Source organism: Sus scrofa, chromosome 7 (genome assembly GCF_000003025.6).
Source record: "Sus scrofa isolate TJ Tabasco breed Duroc chromosome 7, Sscrofa11.1, whole genome shotgun sequence".
Classification (NCBI taxonomy): domain Eukaryota; kingdom Metazoa; phylum Chordata; class Mammalia; order Artiodactyla; family Suidae; genus Sus; species Sus scrofa.
This window is the reverse complement of record NC_010449.5, coordinates 8,098,953-8,118,955: the sequence shown is the minus strand read 5'-3', so window position 1 is coordinate 8,118,955 and position 20,003 is coordinate 8,098,953. Positions and strand designations below refer to the sequence as shown.

Sequence of the window (20,003 nt, the reverse complement as noted above, 5' to 3'; positions counted from 1 at the left end):
TCGCCCCCCAGCCTGGGTACTTCCACGTGCTGCCAGTGCAGCCCTAGAAAGACAAAAGACAAAAAAAAAAAAAAAGAATGTACCTTAAGAACATAGTACACAAAAAAGATGAATCAATGGATGGTTTTTTTAGCGAATGGTGTGGCATAAACTGCCCTGCTCTATGGGAGGAAAAAAATATACCTGGAATCCTATCTAATTTCAAATACAAAGACAGACTTTAGACTAGAAGGTAAATTATGACCTGAATGTTAGACATCTGTTTTTGTAAATAAAGTTTTATTGGAAAAAGCCATGCCTATTCATTTACCTATGTCCATGGCTGCGTTTATGTCTTAATGGCAGGCCTGAATAGCTGTAACAGAGACATCTGGCATGCAACATTTAAAGTAGTTACTATCTGGCCTTTTAAGAAACTGTTTGGTCAGTCCTGCTTTAGATAAATTAGAGACCTTAATATAAAGGTAAAACTATACAATTAACAAGAGAAAATATATCAAAATATCTTTTGACCTTGGTGTGGGGGAGAACTTCTTAAATAAAACTCTAAATTACAAACCACAGGCAAAAAAAAAATCTCCTTAAGATGATTACATGAATAAAGATTTCTGTTCAATAAATAATATCATGGATTAAGGTACTGATAAAAGAGAAGTTATTTCCAAAGTTCAAAACCAACAAGAAATCAGTATCGCTAAGAAATAGGTAACAATAAAATGGAACAAGAACCCCAAAAGAAAAGCAGAAAATTTAAAGAAGCAGTTTGCAGAAAAAAGAAATCGAAATATACAATAAGAGAGAGTTCCCTTCGTGGCTCAGCAGTTAACAAACCCTACTAGTATCCATGAGGACGCAGGTTCGATCCCTGGCCTCGCTCAGTGGGTTAAGGATCCCGTGTTGCCGTGAGCTGTGGTGTAGGCTGGCAGCTGTAGCTCTGATTTGACTCCTAGCCTGGGAACTTCCATATGCCTCGGGTACGGCCCTACAAAGCAAATATATATATGTAGTAAGAATAGAAAGAGATGCTCAAATTCTTCAGTAATCAGAGAAATGCAAATTAAACGAACAAAGAGATGTCACATTACCTCTTTAGAATTGCTAAAATTGGACAGCAGTACAACACCAAGCGATGGCATTATACAGAAAAACCAACGCCAGGAGGTAAAGCATCAGTACTATCAGTACTAACTAAAATGAAAAATCACTCTATTTTAGAAATAAAAATCTAAAAGGCAGTAAAATATAATGGATATTATACATATTCAGTCAGCCATCATTTGCTGAGCTGAATATACAGCTATGATCATGCTAGCTCACAAAATGCATTAAGAAAATAAATGCAGCTACATATTCACATTGGTTATTTATTTATTTTTGTCTTTTTGCCTTTTCTGGGGCCGCTCCCGCGGCATATGGAGATTCCCAGGCTAGGGGTCTAATTGGAGCCGTAGCCACCGGCCTACGCCACAGCCACAGCAACGCGGGATGCAAGCCACGTCTGCAACCTACACCACAGCTCACGGCAGCACCAGATCCTTAACCCACTGAGCAAGGCCAGGGATCGAACCCGCAACCCCATGGTTCCTAGTCGGATTTGTTAACCACTGCGCCACAACAGGAACTCCGGTTAGTTTTCTTTAGTCGAGTATCTACAGGTCAGAAAATTAGCCAGAAGATGTTGATATGTTTTTTTGTTAACCTAGATACAAATTTTTACTTGAAATTGTATCAGACATATTTGTAAGAATCTTTAAATATAACCCTGCAGTTTTAAAATCATTAGCTTATTTTATTCCTGACTGAATTGAAGGCAGATTATACAGGCACATCATTAGAGATAATGGAAGGAGAATCATGCTCTCTGTGAAGTTTTGCCATAATTTACACCAATAAACACACATATAATACACATACTACTTTTTTTTTTTTTTTTTTTTTTTGTCTTTTGTTGTTGTTGTTGCTATTTCTTGGGCCGCTCCCGCGGCATATGGAGGTTCCCAGGCTAGGGGTTGAATCCGAGCTGTAGCCACCGGCCTACGCCAGAGCCACAGCAACGCGGGATCCGAGCCGCGTCTGCAACCTACACCACAGCTCACGGCAACGCCAGATCGTTAACCCACTGAGCAGGGGCAGGGACCGAACCCGCAACCTCATGGTTCCTAGTCGGATTCGTTAACCACTGCGCCACGACGGGAACTCCCAACATACTACTTTTGACTTCTGTACAAGCTGTTCCTTCTTCCTTCCTCCTCTGTTCACGGTTCCACAATTACAGCAGTGGCCCACATCAAAAACATGAGCAGTCCCTTTCATGTCTCTTTGTATGCCACCACAGTGAGTAACTACGAACTTGGATTTTTTCCCCCTTTGCCGTGGTCTGAACACCAGCTCCTTTTCCTCCCCACTGCCACTAGTCTCATGCAGATCAAGCCTCACATTCAGATTACAGCTAATGCCTCAACTCCTCTTCGTTTCCCTTTTCCTCCCTCCTTTCTTTTTTCTTTCCTCTGCCCTTCCTCCTTCACTACATCCATCCATCTAACCAGTACTTCCTGAGTATCTGCTATGTTCCAGGTACTGTTTTATTGTTGGAGATACAGCAGGGATGAAAGACAAGGTCTCTGCTCTTTCACAGTTTTCTCCTGGTTCTTTCTTCACATATATTCCACATTCAGCTATAAGACAAATTTTCCTATCAAACTGCTTTGCCCCTTGCCAACCCCATTCAAAAAATATCTGCTTGTTTTCCATGGCCTGTAGTGGAAAGTCCGAACCCTGGCTGGCTTTCCAAGATCCTTGAGGATCTGGCTCTATTCTCTTTCCAGCTGAATCTCCTACTACCCCACTCTGCACATCAGGTGTATCAGCTAAACCTGATTGCTTGTTTGAAACCCTACCTATGGCAAAATAAATGAGGTACCATATGAGAAAGTCATCGTTTGAATGCAGCAGCAGAAGCAACAACAAAAACCTAACACAAGGTGACACACAAATTCCACACAGTAAATCAAGAAAGGATGAGAAAAGGACTACTATTTCCCACAACTACTCCGACTGTCTTACTGCCACAGGACACATGCAGAGACATGGGGACAGGGCTTTCCTCTCATGGCAGCAGGACGTGTTGCTCACTCTGGAAAAAGCTGACTGTGGGACACAATGGGAGGGAGGCCTTTGTACTGGAGAAGAAACGGACTTCCTCTCATCTCATCTCGGGGCTAAGAACCAGCTTAGAGAGGAAGAGGCATTAGCCCAAAGTTGTGAAACAGATCCAGGGGTGGCAGTGAGCTGCCCTAACCTTACGGAAGCAGGCTGCAGTGAACAGCAACAGAAGCTCTACTGTTCACCAGCAGTGACTGGACCGATGGCTACAGAGAGAAGCAGCCAGTGTCGAGCTAAACCACAGGAGGGAAGCAGCTGAGGCCCCTCCAGGCTCAGCAGAATGCATCTAAGTTCTGGCTCAACTAGCACAGCAGAACCCATGGCTGGAGCTGGGGCCTAAGTACAGTGGTGAGAAGAGAAGGCTGGGGGAGTGGACTGGAGGACACACATGAGGCAGGAAAACTTAGCAACAGCTAGAGGACACCGGAAAGTGGCTGATTTCTAGTAGGCCGGGGGAGATTCATGTAATAATAATTTATGTTTAAGAAGGAAGTGCACTCTTATTGTCAATTAATCTATGACAAAGGAGGCAAGACTACACAATGGAGAAAAGACAGTCCCTTCAATAATTGCTGTTGGGAAAACTGGACAGATACACGTAAAGAATGGAATTAGAACCTTCTCTTACACCATATACAAAAATAAACTCAGGAGTTTCCATTGTGACTCAGCAGAAATGAATCTGCCTAGCATCCATGAGGACGCAGGTTCTATCCCTGGCCTCGCTCAGTGGGTTAAGGATCCGGTGTTGCCATGAGCTGTGGTATAGGTCGCAGACATGGCTCGGATCTCACATTGCTGTGGCTGTGGGTAGGCCAGCGCTACAGCTCCATTTCAACCCCTAGCCTGGGAACTTCCATATGCCGCAGGTTCAGCCCTAAAAAGACAAAAGATAAATTAAAAACAAAAACAAAAAACCTCAAAATGGACTAAAGACCTAAATATAACACTGGATACTATAAAACTCCTAGAGGACAACACAGGCAGGACACTTTGACATAAACTGCAACAATATTTTTTTTGGCGCCATCTCCTACAGTAATAGAAACAAAAGCAAAAATAAACAAATGGTACCTAGTTAAACTTAAAAGCTTTTGAACAGCAAAGGAAACCATGAACAAAATGAAAAGACAACCTACAGAATGAGAGAAAACATTTGCAAAAGATGCCACTGACAAGGGATTTATTTCCAAAATTCACAAATAGCTCATATAGCTCAGTATCGAAAAAACAAACAACCCAATCAAAAAATGGGCAGAAGACTGAAATATAAAATTTCTCCAAAGATGACATACGGATGGCCAACAAGCACATGAAAAGATGCTCAACATCACTAATTATTAGAGAAATGCAAAACAAAACTACCATGATGTATCACCCTCACACCAATCAGAATGGCCATCATCAAAAAGTCTATAAATAGCAAATGCTGAAGAGGGTGTGGCAAAAGGGAACCCTCCTACCCTGCTGGTGGGAAAGTAAATTGGTGCAGCCACTATGGAGAACAGTATGGAGGCTCCTTCAAATCTAAAAAACAGAGTTACTGTATGACCCAGAAATCCCATTCCTGGGCATGTATCTCTCATTCGAAAAGATACATGCACCTCAACGTTTGCAGCAGCGCTATTTGCAGTAGGATACACACACATAATGGAATGCTATTCACACATCGAAAGAATGAAATGCCATTTTAAGCAACATTGATGGAATTAGAGATTATCATACTATGTGAAGTCAGACAAAGACAAATACCATATAATATCACTCATATGTAGAAACTAAAAAAATTTATACAAATGAACTTATTTACAAAAACAGGAACAGATTCACAGGCAAACACAGAAAACAAACATGGTTACCAAAGAGGAAAGGGAGGACAAATCAGGAATTTTTTTTCTTTTTTTATGGCCACACCTGCAGCACATGGAAGTTCTCAGGCCAGGGGTCTAACTGGAGCTGCAGCTGCCGGCCTACCCAACGCAGCCGGAGCAACTCAGGATCTGAGCCTTAACCCACTGAGCAAGGCCAGGGATCAAACCCGCATTTTCCTGTTACCACTGCACCATAACAGGAACTCCTGGAATTTGGGATTAACAGATAACACACTACTATATGGAAAACAGATAAACAGCAAGGACCTACTGTATAGCAAAGATAACTATATTCAATATCTTGTGATAATCTATAATGGGAAGGAATCTGAAAAGGAATACATATACACAGAATTTAAGAGGGGAAAAACATATTAATTGCCACTTCTAAATCTCCAATTATTCTGAAACTATAAATAAATCTGTCCTAAAATTTAAATGATTAAAAATTAAGATTATGTGAAATAATAATGACTAAGACCTTAAAATATTATAAGTATGTCAAAATTAGAATTTATTCCATTTTCCTGGCTTTAAAGAAGGCAAATTATCTATAAGATATTTTTTAAAAAAGAATGAAATGCACTTTTATTTTGTAGTCACAGGCAGATGACATCAAGGACCTAAGGGCTATATTTTCACTTTTTTTAATGACAGTTATCACTGCCATATTTGTATACTTACCTCTCTCCACAGCGAGTTCCTTCAAAACAGTAACTACATCTACCATAAGATAAATTCTCCCATGAACTACTCTGCCCTTGCCAACTTTTCAGTTTTTCTATTTCCCCCAAACGCTGCATGTGTATTAATATAGCAGAAGTACAAAACCGATCTGTTCAATAAATAAATGATAAAAATAAAAAATGATCTGTTCAGTAAATAAAGGAGAGATGAAGCATGGTTAGTGCTGAAAACTATTCTCTGTGAAACATGACGTTGTTACGCTTACAATAAGAGTAAAGTTACCAAAACTGTGAGTGCATATAAAATTACATCCTTAGAGAAAACAAAATCAACTTACTAGTGATCATGGCTCCGGTCACAGAAGCTAGAAACCCAATGCTGACGGCAATGACAGAGATGACTCTCCCCTGCCTGTGCCTCTGCAGCATCACAAACATCAACACTCCCGCAGCACCATGGACAAACAGAGAGGAGAAGAGAGCCCAGAGGAAGATCCAGTACCACATCTCTGAAAGGGAAAGCAAAGCGTTAAGAATCCTGCTGAAAAACATCTTAGAAAATCCAGGTAAACACACAGTGAGCACCCATGGTCCAGAGGAAGTTAAATGAAATAAAAGATAAAAATACGCCTAATGTAGTACTGGATACATAGCACTAAGTACTAAGTAAATGCAGTACTAAGTACATTTTAATTATCATCATCGCTAATGTTTGATGGGGAAATAATTCCCCCCGTGACTTTAGAAGGTCAAGTCCACCCTCTCATTTCCTGTGTCTCCAACATATAGCTGTAACCCGTAAATTTCTAATAAACCCTATGTTTGCAAAGTTCTTATATCAGTTAACTAACTGCTATTTGATATATAATTTTGTATATAATTTTCTACACTAAGCAAGTGTCCATTTTAAAAACCTATCCTTTCATTCAAATAATTCAAGAAATAAGTCAATGATTTATCTTTTATGATTTTAAGAATTTCAGGCCATTTCCCTCTTGGGTCTCAAACCTATATACTAAAAAATCAGTCAGAATTTTTTATAATTCTTTGTCTCAGGTCATTTAATAGTCCTTATCCAGAATTCTTCAAGCTCTATTACTCTTTCTTCAACATATCCTCAATTACTGTACACTGAAGCCTGGTTTACTGACAGTGGCTGAGAACGCCTTTCACTCTCTCTAGCATCCACTCCCGTTCTTTCTGGCCACCTGCCCCTCCGTGAATGCACATAGTTCCTATAGACACTGCCTGTCTTTGCACTGACTCCATCTCCCTGGCCATGCCTCTGGTGAGGTACAGCAGGGCAGGCTACTGATCCAAAGTGGGCCAATCTCGCCCTTCTCCTGGGAATTCTGAGCTGGACCAACTGAGCACCTCAGTCTCTGGGTGGCTGATGCTGAAAGGCTCAGAATTTGTGAACAGCCATTTCATCATCATGTGATCTAAGCCATGATGATACAGACTTAAAGAAAAATAGACCCACTGGAGTTCCGTGGTGGCCTAGTGGTTAAGGATTTAGCATTGTCACTGCTGTAGCTCCTGAGCCACATCCATCCCAGGCCCAGGAACTTCCATATGCAGTGGGTGTGGCCAAAAAAAAAAAAAAAAATCCATCAACAAGAGACAACCAGGTCCTTTATTCCAGTGATAACAAAAAGCCCTGCCACAGTAATGCCCTTAGACTCAATGGAGCAAAATTTCCTTGTAATAAAATCCTTTTTAATTAGCCCAGGTAATGTTTCTATAACTTATAGCTGAAAGAACTGGCTCCAAAACGTTTATAGGTAACTCTGAAGATCACCCTTGGTATGCAAACATTTTATCATGCAAAGTATCTCATCTGCTATTTGTTCCAATATTCACTCTCTAGCTAATGGAAAAGAAAGGTAATAAACCAGTTATGAATAAAGAAAACAAAAATGGATGAATTAAAATGTATTTATCGAACATCACTGAGTGTAGCTTTATACTGTTGATGGGAATGTAAAACAGTGCAGCAGCTGTGGGAAACAGTGTGGCGATTCTTCAAAAATTAAAAAAAAATACCACGTGATCCAGTAATTCCCAAAGAATTCCAAGCAAGATCATGAAGAGATATTTGCATAACCATGTTCACAGCAGCTTTAATCTCTACACCCAAATGTGGAAGCAACTCAGGTGTCTGCTCAAGTGATGAATGAATAAGCAATATGATTTCTATGTACAATGGAATATTATTCACTGGAAGAAAAATCTGTCACGTGCTACAACATGTATGAATCTTGAGGATATTATGCTAAGTAAAATAAAAGCCAGTCACAAAAAGGCAAATACAAACAAATTCCACTTACATAAGGTAGCCACCGCAGTCAAATGAACAGAAACATAAAACAGAATGGTGGTTGCCAGGGCTTGGGGGGACAGGGAAATGGGGGGCTTCTTACTTCAAAATGGGTTCAAACAATAGGGATGTTTGTGGCGATGGAACTTCTGTATTTTGACTGCTAGTGGATACCTTTCCAAGTGATAAAAGTGTATAGAGGTAAATACACACACACGAATACAGGTATACAAGTAAAACCACTGAAATCTAAAAAAGGTTGGTGGTTTGTATCAATGTCGATATGCTGGTTTTGATACTCTACAGTGGTTTTCCATGCTGCCCCTACTGGGGAAACGGGGTTGAGGGCATGTGGGTTCTTGGTTACTTTTCACGTGTTGTTATTTCTCACGTATTATGCATGTGAATCTACAATTACCTCAAAACTAAAGGTTTAATTTTTTGAAAGGGAGGATATACAGAAAATTTATTTTAAAAAATCAGTTTCACCCTGTGAAATTCTTAAAAACTGACACTTAAATTGAATGGAGTTATAATTTGAAATGATTTCAAGGAAGAGACATCTGATATATTTTCCCACATGTGTTAAAGTGCCCACCTGCTGCTCAATGGCATAAGAGAGAGAGGCTGGTGACTAAGGAAAAACAGACAAAGTTTGCCTTTTAGAGGTTTTTCTCTTCCAGCTTTCAGAGAAATAGTGCTTTCTTGCTGTCACTCCCAAAAAAATGGCTTCAATTTATAATAAATGTATCAAAGACAAAAAGGTTTAACTTGCCCAGAAGATATTTATATTTTAAAAGATATAATTTTCCAGAGTGAATATAACAAAGTGAGAATATAAGGGAATAATAGTGGGGGGGGATTTTCATCAAGGGAGCTTGAGATGAGAAAAGGCTCTGTAACAGGCACCTACTCTTGACAATAGGAGTCAGTCACTTGCCTTGATCCCCAAGCCTACTTCTCAGCAGAGCTACCCCCATAGCACTTTTCTCTGTGGTCCTTGTAATACAGGTAGAGTAAAAATTTTCTTGACTATATGTAATACTATGAAGGAGAGATTATTTGACATTATCAGTAATGTTGTTTGCTTATTGATTATGTAGCTATTGACCTCAACAATAAATCTCCCTAATAATTAGGATAAGTAAATTTTAAGTCTAATGTTTTATAAATCCCCAAGATATCAAAGAATGATACAACTGAAACAGAATCTCAAAAAGTCCTCTAATAACCAGTCCAGCGTTAACCCTCAACCAGACTGAGCACAAACAAAACACCCACACCCAAATTTATTATTTTTATTTATTTATTTATTTATTTTTGTCTTTTGTCTTTTGTTGTTGTTGTTGCTATTTCTTGGGCCGCTCCCGGGGCATATGGAGGTTCCCAGGCTAGGGGTTGAATCGGAGCTGTAGCCACCGGCCTACACCAGAGCCACAGCAACGAGGGATCCGAGCCACGTCTGCAACCTACACCACCGCTCACGGCAACGCCGGATCGTTAACCCACTGAGCAAGGGCAGGGACCAAACCCACAACCTCATGGTTCCTAGTTGGATTCGTTAACCACTGCGCCACGACGGGAACTCCTATTATTTTTTTAATCACACTATTTATTATGGGGAAAAATGAATGTTGCTGAGAATATCTACAATTAATTTAGGTTTAATGTTGTTATCTTAAATTACCTGACAGATCAACACAACCCTGGCAGTGAATAGGGCCGCTGAAGAGCTGGATCTACTCTGGATAAACAAATTTATCTAAGGTCGGACTCACCACTGCCAAATGTGGTACACCTGGAAAACTGCAGGACCCTAAAGCAGAGCCTCAGAGGAAGAACAGGTGCTAAGAACAGAAGAAGAAATCACACTTTTCTTAACCTGTGCAGGCTGAATGGCTAACGTGAACACCCAGAGGCTCAGTTCTCTCTTTCCGCCCATATCCCATCTAATCAAAGCTTCTAGCAACTGAGCAACAATAAGAGGAGGAAGACTTTGCTGGTACTAAGCAAAACTCAAAAGGAAAATTTAAAAACATTGTACAAAACAGAAACTTTGAAACAAGCCATCCAACCACCGTGATTCCTGAAAGGAGATTCTCCCATCTTCCTGGGCATATCTCATAACCCATCTCATTATTTTTCCCCATTCAAGGTTGTCCATAATCTCCGTCTTAAACTCATTTTGTCTCAACTGTTGCAGTGCATTTGTTTACTTTTAGTGGGATAAGATGCAGGGGAGTTGTGATCTGTTCCAGCCTCCAAACAATACTAGAAAAAATAGCCCTGCTCCCAAGCTGTACCTTTCATCAGCCGTGGTTGCTGAGTCACTAAAAATTATCTTCTGTGTATTTGTTTTCAATTCTTGGACAAAATTACTTGTGGAAAATTAATTTTTCCAGATATCTAGAATATATTAACTAAGTAAAAACAAGTCAAAGAATAGTACATATTATATGATCCTATTTGTTTTAAAAATTATAGGAACAGAGAAACATAAACAAGAAACAATGGCTAGCTTTTAAAGATAAGATAGGAGATGGGCCATTTTATTTTATATATTCTTTACTGATTATTTTTTAGCAACCAGCCTATTTTTTTCACATATTACTGCAGATACACTGTCTTTAAAAAAATAGTTTTTCATTCTAGAATTCATCAAAGGAAAAGAGGTTCCATGAGGCCAATGCTTCTCATCCAGACTGCTCACAAGAATTACCCAGAGAGCAACTAAAACAATCTTTAGAGGGGGGACCTAAACAACCATATTTTCAGCAACTCTCCAGATAACCATGACATGCGATAAAGATGGACGTCCAGGCTAATCCTCCAGGCTGAGGTTACATAACAGGTACCGACTAAAACATCCAAGGTCATAAACACAAAACCTCCCTCACTAGACAAACACTAAATATATTTTTAATCACCTACAGCATACCTAATGCTTCCAATAAATCACTTAGCAAGTAGATACTGAATACTTACATGTACTCAACATATTCTAGCCTCACGCTGAAAATAACATACCAGTAAGACTAATTTTGGGGGGCTGTTCATAATTTGTCTTTATAGAAATGGTCCTCACTATATATTTAAGTAATCTTTGTTCAAATTTGGTTATCTAAAGCTTTTTTCTCATTCCAGCAAATCTAAGGTGTGGCGATCACTCCCCTTAGTTTCTGATACCAGGGACTTCTCAATTTGGGGAATGTGTCCTACTTAGGGAGCCTATTAATAAGACTCTCAGGGAGATGATGAATTTCTAATTTGCAAAAAATTCCCAAATCAGGGATTGGCAAAGCATGGTCCATGAGTCCTATCTGCCAGCACCTTTTTCTGTATAGCCTACAAGCTAAGAATGGTTTTTACATTTTGAAATGGTGTGGGAAAAAAAAAACAACAGAGGAACAATATTTCACAATCCAGAAGTACACAGAATTCAAATTTCAGTGTCCATAAAGTTTTACTGGAACACAGTCACACTCATTCATATTGCTGATTGCTACATTCATACCACAATGGGAGAGCTGAATAATTGTGACAGAGGCTGCATGGCCTGCAAAGCTGAATATATTGCCCGCAGTTACTATATGCTGAGTATGTGGAATACTGGTCCTTTACAGAAGATGCTTGCTGACTCATGGTCTTGATGATTTTGACGAATGTTCAGGGGGCCGGGCAGTTGCCCCACACATCACTGAAGATTACAGTCATGGAACTTTCACATATTATCAAGACTTGACACTTTGGTGTCAATGGTATGGCACTTTGGTTATCAATGATGTGTCAATGGCATATATTCTAATATGAAGGTTCTTCAGGGCACAGCATGCAGTGGACACCGTGGGGCAAAGGGAGGAATGTCAAGAACAATCTCAAGGGAATTCGTTGCCACCTAAATTTTTAAAAATAAATAGAATTTAACCTAATGATAAACATACTGGAGAAGGAATGAGGGTGAGGAAAGGGGAGTGGGGCACTTTAAGCTAATGGTTCCCAGCTCTATGTTGGAGTTACTGAAAGAGCCTAAAGGAAATAGCACCCTCAGAAATTCTGAACTTTTTAAAGTGCCCCAGGTGATTCTTCCACACAGACAAGAATGATAAACTGCTCTAAGACAAAATGATCTAATCATGGAATTATGTACAGTGGAGAATGTGCAATTGCAAAAGCCCTGATTTTATTAAGGCCAAGAAATAGAGAAGAGGCTGCAGTTGACAGAGGTGTGCTGGAGCCAGAGCACCTCTGTCGGGGAGGGGAGGCTGCTCAGAGACCCTAAAGATGCAGATTTTATCCTGAAGGTTGAAGGCTATCAGGAGTCAATGGAAGTTTTTAAATAAGGAAGTGACTCAATCACATTTACCTTTAAAAAAAAATCAATTATCCTGGTAGATATGGGAAAGTGGGACTGGAAGGAGATGAGAGATTATCAGAATATTTAAAGAGTCCAAAGGGAAACTGAGGCCTGGACTTAGGCACTGGCCTCAGGATTGAAAAGAATTTGAAATATTTAGGATTTGCTGATGGCCTGGATGATGGAGGTGAGGGAGATGTGATGTCTGGCCCCCAGATTTCTGCCACGGGCACCTGAAAAGATGACAATGCTGTGAGGTTTAGAAACATGGAAACACGTTCAGCACATCTGCAGTACTCCTCAAACGCTGCTGAGAGGCAGAGAGAAAAGAAGCTAAAAGCAAGAAAATGTCAAGTAGAAAAATGTGAAGATTACCTATACATTGATATTATGGACCCTGTTAAAAAGCAGTTAATCCCAAGTTTGTAGTGTCTCCAATTTCTTTAAATGGTGAATTGTCAGATTTCGAGTCTGTGATTACTATAACAATTGTTATTACATATAAACTTGAATTAAATTGAGGATATAGAAAATTATAAAGAATGTCACCCTCACCCGAACAATGAGAAAAAGATAAATGAAAAAATCATAACTTTTCTCTAGTCCATCAGTCAGGTGACATTGCAAGATAACAGAGTAACCTGAATTCCAAAGAGGGACAAGACTCTCCTAGGAGAAAGCCAACATCCACATGGTGTCCCCTGTGGCAAAGCATAGGGTCAAGAAACGGGGACCACAGAAGTGGGTGAGAAGAAATTAGCTAGAACTGTAACGGACTGTAAAGCTCAAGTGTGGGCAGGGAACCTGTCAGCCTGGAGCAAGGGACACAAGGCGAGTGTACTCACTAGCAAGGTCTTTTCCACAAGCCTCTACTGGACACTCCCTAGAAAGACGGGGTCCCGAGCAGGAGACTGGACAGAGCCACCCGCTGATGTATGTCAGCCTGCGAAGGTCACCTGTGGCTGCTAAGGGAAACACAGACAACCCTGCCTGCTTCCTGCAACCCTTCTCCTATTCAATACAGGCCTTAACCATTGCAGGAAGGCAGCAAATCCTGTCCCCTGGAGCTCTAGGTTGGGGAAAAGTAGAAAGAAAAATCCTCTACCCCTGGGGAGGGTCAGAAACCACATAAGCCCCAGGATCCTATTCTAGGCAAGGCTGGTTACTGGAGGGAAGGATACTCGTCCCCAAGGCCCATCACAGATATGGGGAGAGTGTGGTTCAGATACCCCACTACCCAGAGCTTGCCTAAGACTAAAACTAGACCAGGACGATGGAGAAACTGCCCTCCCCTACTGTGAGCCAAAACCAAGGAATAAGCCATGGAAGTGTGTGGCTTCGGGAAGGCAGGTGTGTGGAAAGACACCTCTTTCCTGTCACAGGCCTGCAGAGGTGCCTAAAAGCTGACAACATAGCACTAACACTGAGAACAACCCTGCAGCCCCCAGTGCCCACCCTAAGTACAAGGCAACAGCAGCACATCCTAGAGAATTTGAAGCCTGTGGTGCACTGGAGGTAACAAAACAAGAAAACTCAAACTCAGCTCACTCCTGAGTATATTAAATCAGCCTTCACCCTACTGGTCTAGCAGAAGAAGCCCATTCCAGGCATAAATATTATGTGACTCAGTCCTTTCTGTTAAACATACAACAAGGTGCTGAATTCAATAAAAAAATAAATAAAATGAGATGCTTTCAAAATCAGGAAAAACAATTCACTGTCAAAAAATAAAGCGATCAGACTCAGAGATGACCCAGATTTTAGAAAAACCAGACAGGGACTTTAAAATAACTACAATGAACACATGTTAAAAACTCTCATGAAAAAGGTGGACAACTCAAATGAACAGATGGTGCATTTCAGCAGAGAGATGGAAAGTCCAAGAAAAAGTCAAAAGGAAATGCTTAAAAAATAACAAAAAACAAAAATAAGAAACCCCTGAAATTTCTGACATCAGAAATGAAGACTTCCTTTAATGGGCTCATCAGTAGACCTGACATAGTTAAGCAAAGAATCAGTGAACTTAAAGGAGGACCAACAGAAATTATTCAAATTGAAATATAAGATAAAAAACAGTAGGGGAAAAAAGGAGTAGGAGGGAAAAGAGTTACCATCCAAGAGGTATGGAACAATTCCAAATGGTTTAACGTACATGTAACTGGAGTCCCACAAAGAGGAGAGTGGAGAAGAAAACTCAAACTCGACTATTTGGAGACAGTGGCTGAAAATTTCTAAAACTATGAAAGATATCAAACCACAAATTAAAGACTCCTAGAGAATCCTAAGCAAGAAAAAGACCCCACCAAAGAACTAAAAAAACAACAAAACAAAAATAAACCATATATATACACCTGTATACATATGCCATATATACCTATATACATATGCCATATACATATACCCATATACACCAAAGTGAAATGATTAAAAAACAAAGGAGAAATATTGAGGAAGAAATAAGGGGAAAGGGAAAAAAAGAGGAAAAAAGACATATTAGGTACAGAGGGACAAAGAAAAAAGTACAGCAAACTTCTCATCAGAAACAAACCAGAAGGCAATAGGAATAACACTTTAAAAGACTGAAAGAAAAAAAAAAAAAAACTGCAAAGCCCAGAACCTACATTCAGGTGAAATGAAGATTTTATCCAGAAAGAAAAAAATGAGGAATTCACTGCCAGTGATCTGTGTTACAGGACATACTAAAGGCAGCTCTCCAGACAGGAGTGTAATACTAGATGGAAACTTAACTCTCCACAAAGAAAGCTAAAATGAAGCTTAACATAACACACTTTTTTTTTTCTTTTGGCTGCACCCACAGCATATGAAGTTCCTGGGCCAAGGATGAAAGATAAGCCACAGCTGTGACCTATACCACAGCTGCAGCAATGCAGAATCCCTAATCCACTGGGCCAGGCCAGGGATGGAACCTGGGCCTCGGCAGTGACCCAAGCCACTGCAGAGACAATGCTGAATCTTTAATCCACTGCAACAGAATGGGAACTCCTTTTCTTATGTTTAATAACTCTAAATATTTTAACCAAATTTAAAAGTAAGTTGCTGTATTTGGTCACTTGAAGCCTTATTTAATAAGAGGAGGAGTTAAAGCTACCGTAGATATTTAAAGGCTGTTTGCTTCCACTTCTTAAAAGAGAGCAAAAACATTATTTTCTAAATTTAACTGTGACACCTTCAAGAGCTGTTTTAATATACTGCCTCTCTCAAAGCTTATGGCAATACTGATTATTACCCACTTAAACTAAATTACCCTTTACCAGCTAATTATATAATTTCAAACAGTAAATTACAGTACTCATCATTGAATAGAAAAAAAAGATTCTTAGAAAAACAAGTTTTTAATTTAAAACAATCAGAATATCATTTGCTGTTTAAAAAAATCAGGTTAAGTCTATTTAAAATAGTTCAAAAATTGCTCTATATTTAAGCCACAGTACTATTTTTCTAAAAGATGCCATTCAATTTGTTCTTCCTCGTAAGTGATTAGTTACTCAGTTATAAATGTATAAGGATTAAATGTCAAAATCTGAATCTATTATGAAATTCTAACAGAGCAATATACAATAGTTTTGTCATTAGTTGTATGCCCTTAAGCATCTTAAATTATACACATCCTACCAAAAAATGTCAGCATCAACATATTTTTTTGAAACAGTGACTGTTTAAACAGTGACTGATAAAATGTTTTACAATCTCATGATACAGTATTTTCAAGGGATATTTACACTGAATCTTGAAAAATGAACTCATTGCACCCATAAGCATAACTTATAATGAAACTCCCAATATGACAAATTCCTAAAATTAAATCTAAATAAGAGACCAAATGAATACCCAATCAGAAAATAAAATCACGACCAGGAAAACAAGTCACGCACAAGTACGGTGAGGGCAGCCACACCCTGGATGTGATGACAGGAACCATGAGGAAGCAGTTATGTCCCACTGGGGTTAAAGGACAAACAAAAACATAGATACTTTCAGAACTGGAAGGGATCTTCATGTATTAAATCCACAGCTTCCTAAACCAAGTTTTAAGAAAGTCTAACTCCAAGATTATTAAATGGTCTTCAGAGAACAAAGATTTTCTAGGAACTAAACCTGATCCTGCGAATTAGTATGTTAAAGGTCTGAAGCCCTATTTTGAAAAGAAAACCTCTTAAAGATTAAAAAAAAAAAATCTATACGCAAATGGGTAAATGTTTTTCCTAACACATACTAAAATCTCTAAACTTCCTTATTAAAAATTTCAGATCAGCTTTCCTTTACATCAATATGAAAATTGTTGGCATTGGATTGTCTTGTAGATGAGGAAACCAAGGCCTGGTAAATATGTGGCCTTTCTAAGCCTAAGAGCTAATTAATACCATTCAAGGATAAACCTCAGTTTCTTGACTCATAAACTCAAGGATCCTACTGCTTCTTTGGACTCTTCATTTACATACAGAAATCTAGCAATTTATCCCAGTGAGGGGAAGTTCCAATATCTGCGCATTATATAAGTATTTATATAAATATTGTTAATGGTTAGTTCTCCCATATACTTTAGACTAAATATAATTAAACTGTTTAAATCCTACCATTTAATAGGATTTTTTTCTTTATAGCTAATAGCTCATATAAATAAAGAAAACATTTTTAAAAGATAAATTCTTTTTTTTTTTTTGTCTTTTTTGTCTTTTGTTGTTGTTGCTATCTCTTGGGCCGCTTCTGTGGCATATGGAGGTTCCCAGGCTAGGGGTCTAATCGGAGCTGTAGCCACCAGCCTATGTCAGAGGCACAGCAACGCGGGATCCGAGCCGCGTCTGCAACCTACACCACAGCTCACGGCAACGCCGGATCGTTAACCCACTGAGCAAGGGCAGGGACCGAACCCGCAACCTCATGGTTCCTAGTCGGATTCGTTAACCACTGCGCCACGACGGGAACTCCCCTAAAAGATAAATTCTAATGTGACCTTCTAATGTTAAAAGACAGCCACTTTAAAAAACTAGGTTATAGTATCCTCTTGGAAATAAATGAGTCATTACATACTGAACACTCCATATTAACATATATCACAACACAGTTACAAATCAATCACAAAAAAAAGATCATTTAAAAAAAAAAAATCCAGTGTTCCCAATCTTTGAGCTCTCAATAATAAAATCACCTTAAGAGCTAGTGAGAAATGTACCTTCCTAAGCCTTGTTCTCAAGGATCCTAATCCACAGCTATGGCCTGGGGCTGGGCATTGTGCCTTTAACCAGCCCTAGGTGATTCTGTAGCAAGATTTGGGAACCATGTTGGGTTAAAGTAATTCATGGTAGAAGATCAGATATGGGGAGCATTTTTTAATGAAAACATATTAGCTGCACACAGATTTTTTTTTTATTTTTTTTAAATTTTTTTGTCTTTTGTCTTTTTTTGTTGTTGTTGTTGTTGTTGTTGCTACTTCTTGGGCCGCTCCTGTGGCATATGGAGGTTCCCAGGCTAGGGGTCCAATCGGAGCTGTAGCCACCGGCCTACGCCAGAGCCACAGCAATGCGGGATCCGAGCCGCATCTGCAACCTACACCACAGCTCACGGCAACGCCAGATCGTTAACCCACTGAGCAAGGCCAGGGATCGAACCCGCAACCTCATGGTTCCTAGTCGGATTCGTTAACCACTGCGCCACGACGGGAACTCCCGCACACAGATTTTTAAGAGCAATGCTACACTTTTTTTTTTCTTTGCTTTTTAGGGCCCCACCCACGGCATATGTAGGTTTCCAGGCTAGGGGTCCAATTGGAGCTGTGGCTGCTGGCCTACACCACAGCCACAGCAAGGCCAGATCTGAACTACATCTGAGACCTTCACCACAGCTCAGGGCAACATCAGATCCTTAACCCACTGATCGAGACCAGGGATTGAACCTGCAACCTTATGGTTCCTAGTCAGATTCGTTTCTGCTGCGCCACGACAGGAACTCCTATACTTTTAAATTAACCAAGTCCTAGCAGCGTTTCTGAACCATCCTAAAAGCAGATCACCTCTCCTCTCTAGCCACCATCCCATCAACAGGTTCTTTCTCTACTCTCCACCTCTTCTGCTGTCTTCAAACTCCCATTACCTGGTTCTCCCTGAACTCAAATAGCTACCTACGTACTGCTTAGCCTGAAGGTTGGTTAGCATCTCTAGACCAGGAACTCCCTGGACAGTAACCGATATTTTCATTTTTGTTTATCAGTGTTTACTAGAGAGACTGGCAAAAAATACCCAACAAGATTAACCCTTGATGCTTTTTAGTATAATTCCTCTACATACATTTAATAAAACAACAAATTATATGGCCATTTCAATTATAAGAAGTGAGATGCATGCAAAATGCTTTGCACAGTGTCTGACATATAGTAAGTGTTCAATAAATATAGGTATTATTAGAATTATTCATCTGGATCCAAGGTGAGTTCAATATGCTATACTCTGCAGGCTCTCCTCTCACCATTCATCATTCTTAATTCCAATTTCCTTCCTGGTTCCAATTTCTCCTCATCTCTGCCTCATCCTTCCTTTTCTGTTTAGGCTTTCTTTCTACAGGAAAAATATTTCTAGTTATTCTAACTCCTCTTCATGAATTATCTTATTTTTCCGGTCCTTCCTTCCAATCACTGAACAAAGCAAAGGTAAAGACATTTATATTCTGGTAGTTACTTAAGAGTCAGAATCATAGCTGACACAGTCCCAAGACTTATCTGAAAACTGCTTTAGGTTTAAGCATCTGACCTTGGACCTGGTACTGTCAGAGGATATGGACGCATGATTCAAAGATAATGAGAATTAACAAAGTCAACCTGAGAACGACAGTTCTAATTTTTGAAGAATTACAGAGGCTACATTCTTGATAAGATATACAGATAAGTCTTCCAAATGGCAAAATCCTATAACGTTCAAATCATACCAGTATTTGGCTCAGTACCACAAAAACAGAGGGGATGTTTCATAGATTTCTGGCACAAATATGGAAAAGCAGCACACTGTCTTTAAGGCTACATTTACAAAACATAAATATCTGTAAGTGGACATCTGGAATACTTTTATCTACGTAGGTTCACCTCCTATAAAAGAACATTTAGGAAGAGGAACTTCATCTCGCAGGACACTAGACTAATGGGTCCTGGAACATGGCAACACTGAGAGCAGTTTGGGAGCACCACCAAAGGAAGGGACTAGCATGAAGTGAGGACAACTGCAAGGATGCAGAGTAGGTACCAAGTTTTCCTCTTTTTTTTTTTTCCTGGGGCTGATAATCACTATTAACACTAATGTGGCAATAATATGTATGTATATAGTAAAAAATAAATGAGAACATACATATTTTATACACACACGTTTGACCTACATTCTAGTTTGAATTCCCAGCTTCCCGATGTTTATATCAACAGAGAGAGGGGAGCGCCTACCCCCACATGTGCTGCTGACACTGAGAAAAGAGATGCACTTGAAGCCAGCTTTGGCCTTTTTTCCCAGGGACCAATTATTCCTGCTCCAACACCAGCTCTTGTGTTTATCCAGAGGTTTAGGGATCCTGCCTCCTTCTAAGTAAAAAATTCTTCTCTAAACTCCTAGCAACCA

At 39.6% G+C, this 20,003-nt stretch overlaps 1 protein-coding gene across 4 annotated transcripts in view; it reads right to left on the bottom strand.

The window, feature by feature from the left end:
• The window catches only part of TMEM170B (transmembrane protein 170B), a 38,574-nt gene that overhangs the window by 13,438 nt on the left and 5,133 nt on the right, over positions 1-20,003 (bottom strand). For all 4 annotated transcript variants that reach the window (XR_002346303.1, XR_002346304.1, XM_021100188.1 and 1 more), the window contains exon 2: positions 6,058-6,228. Coding sequence is in view for 2 of the 4 variants with exons in the window: in XM_021100188.1 (XP_020955847.1) it covers positions 6,058-6,228 (171 nt within the window). In the remaining 2 variants the exon portion in view is untranslated. The remainder of the gene's footprint in view (positions 1-6,057; positions 6,229-20,003) is intronic.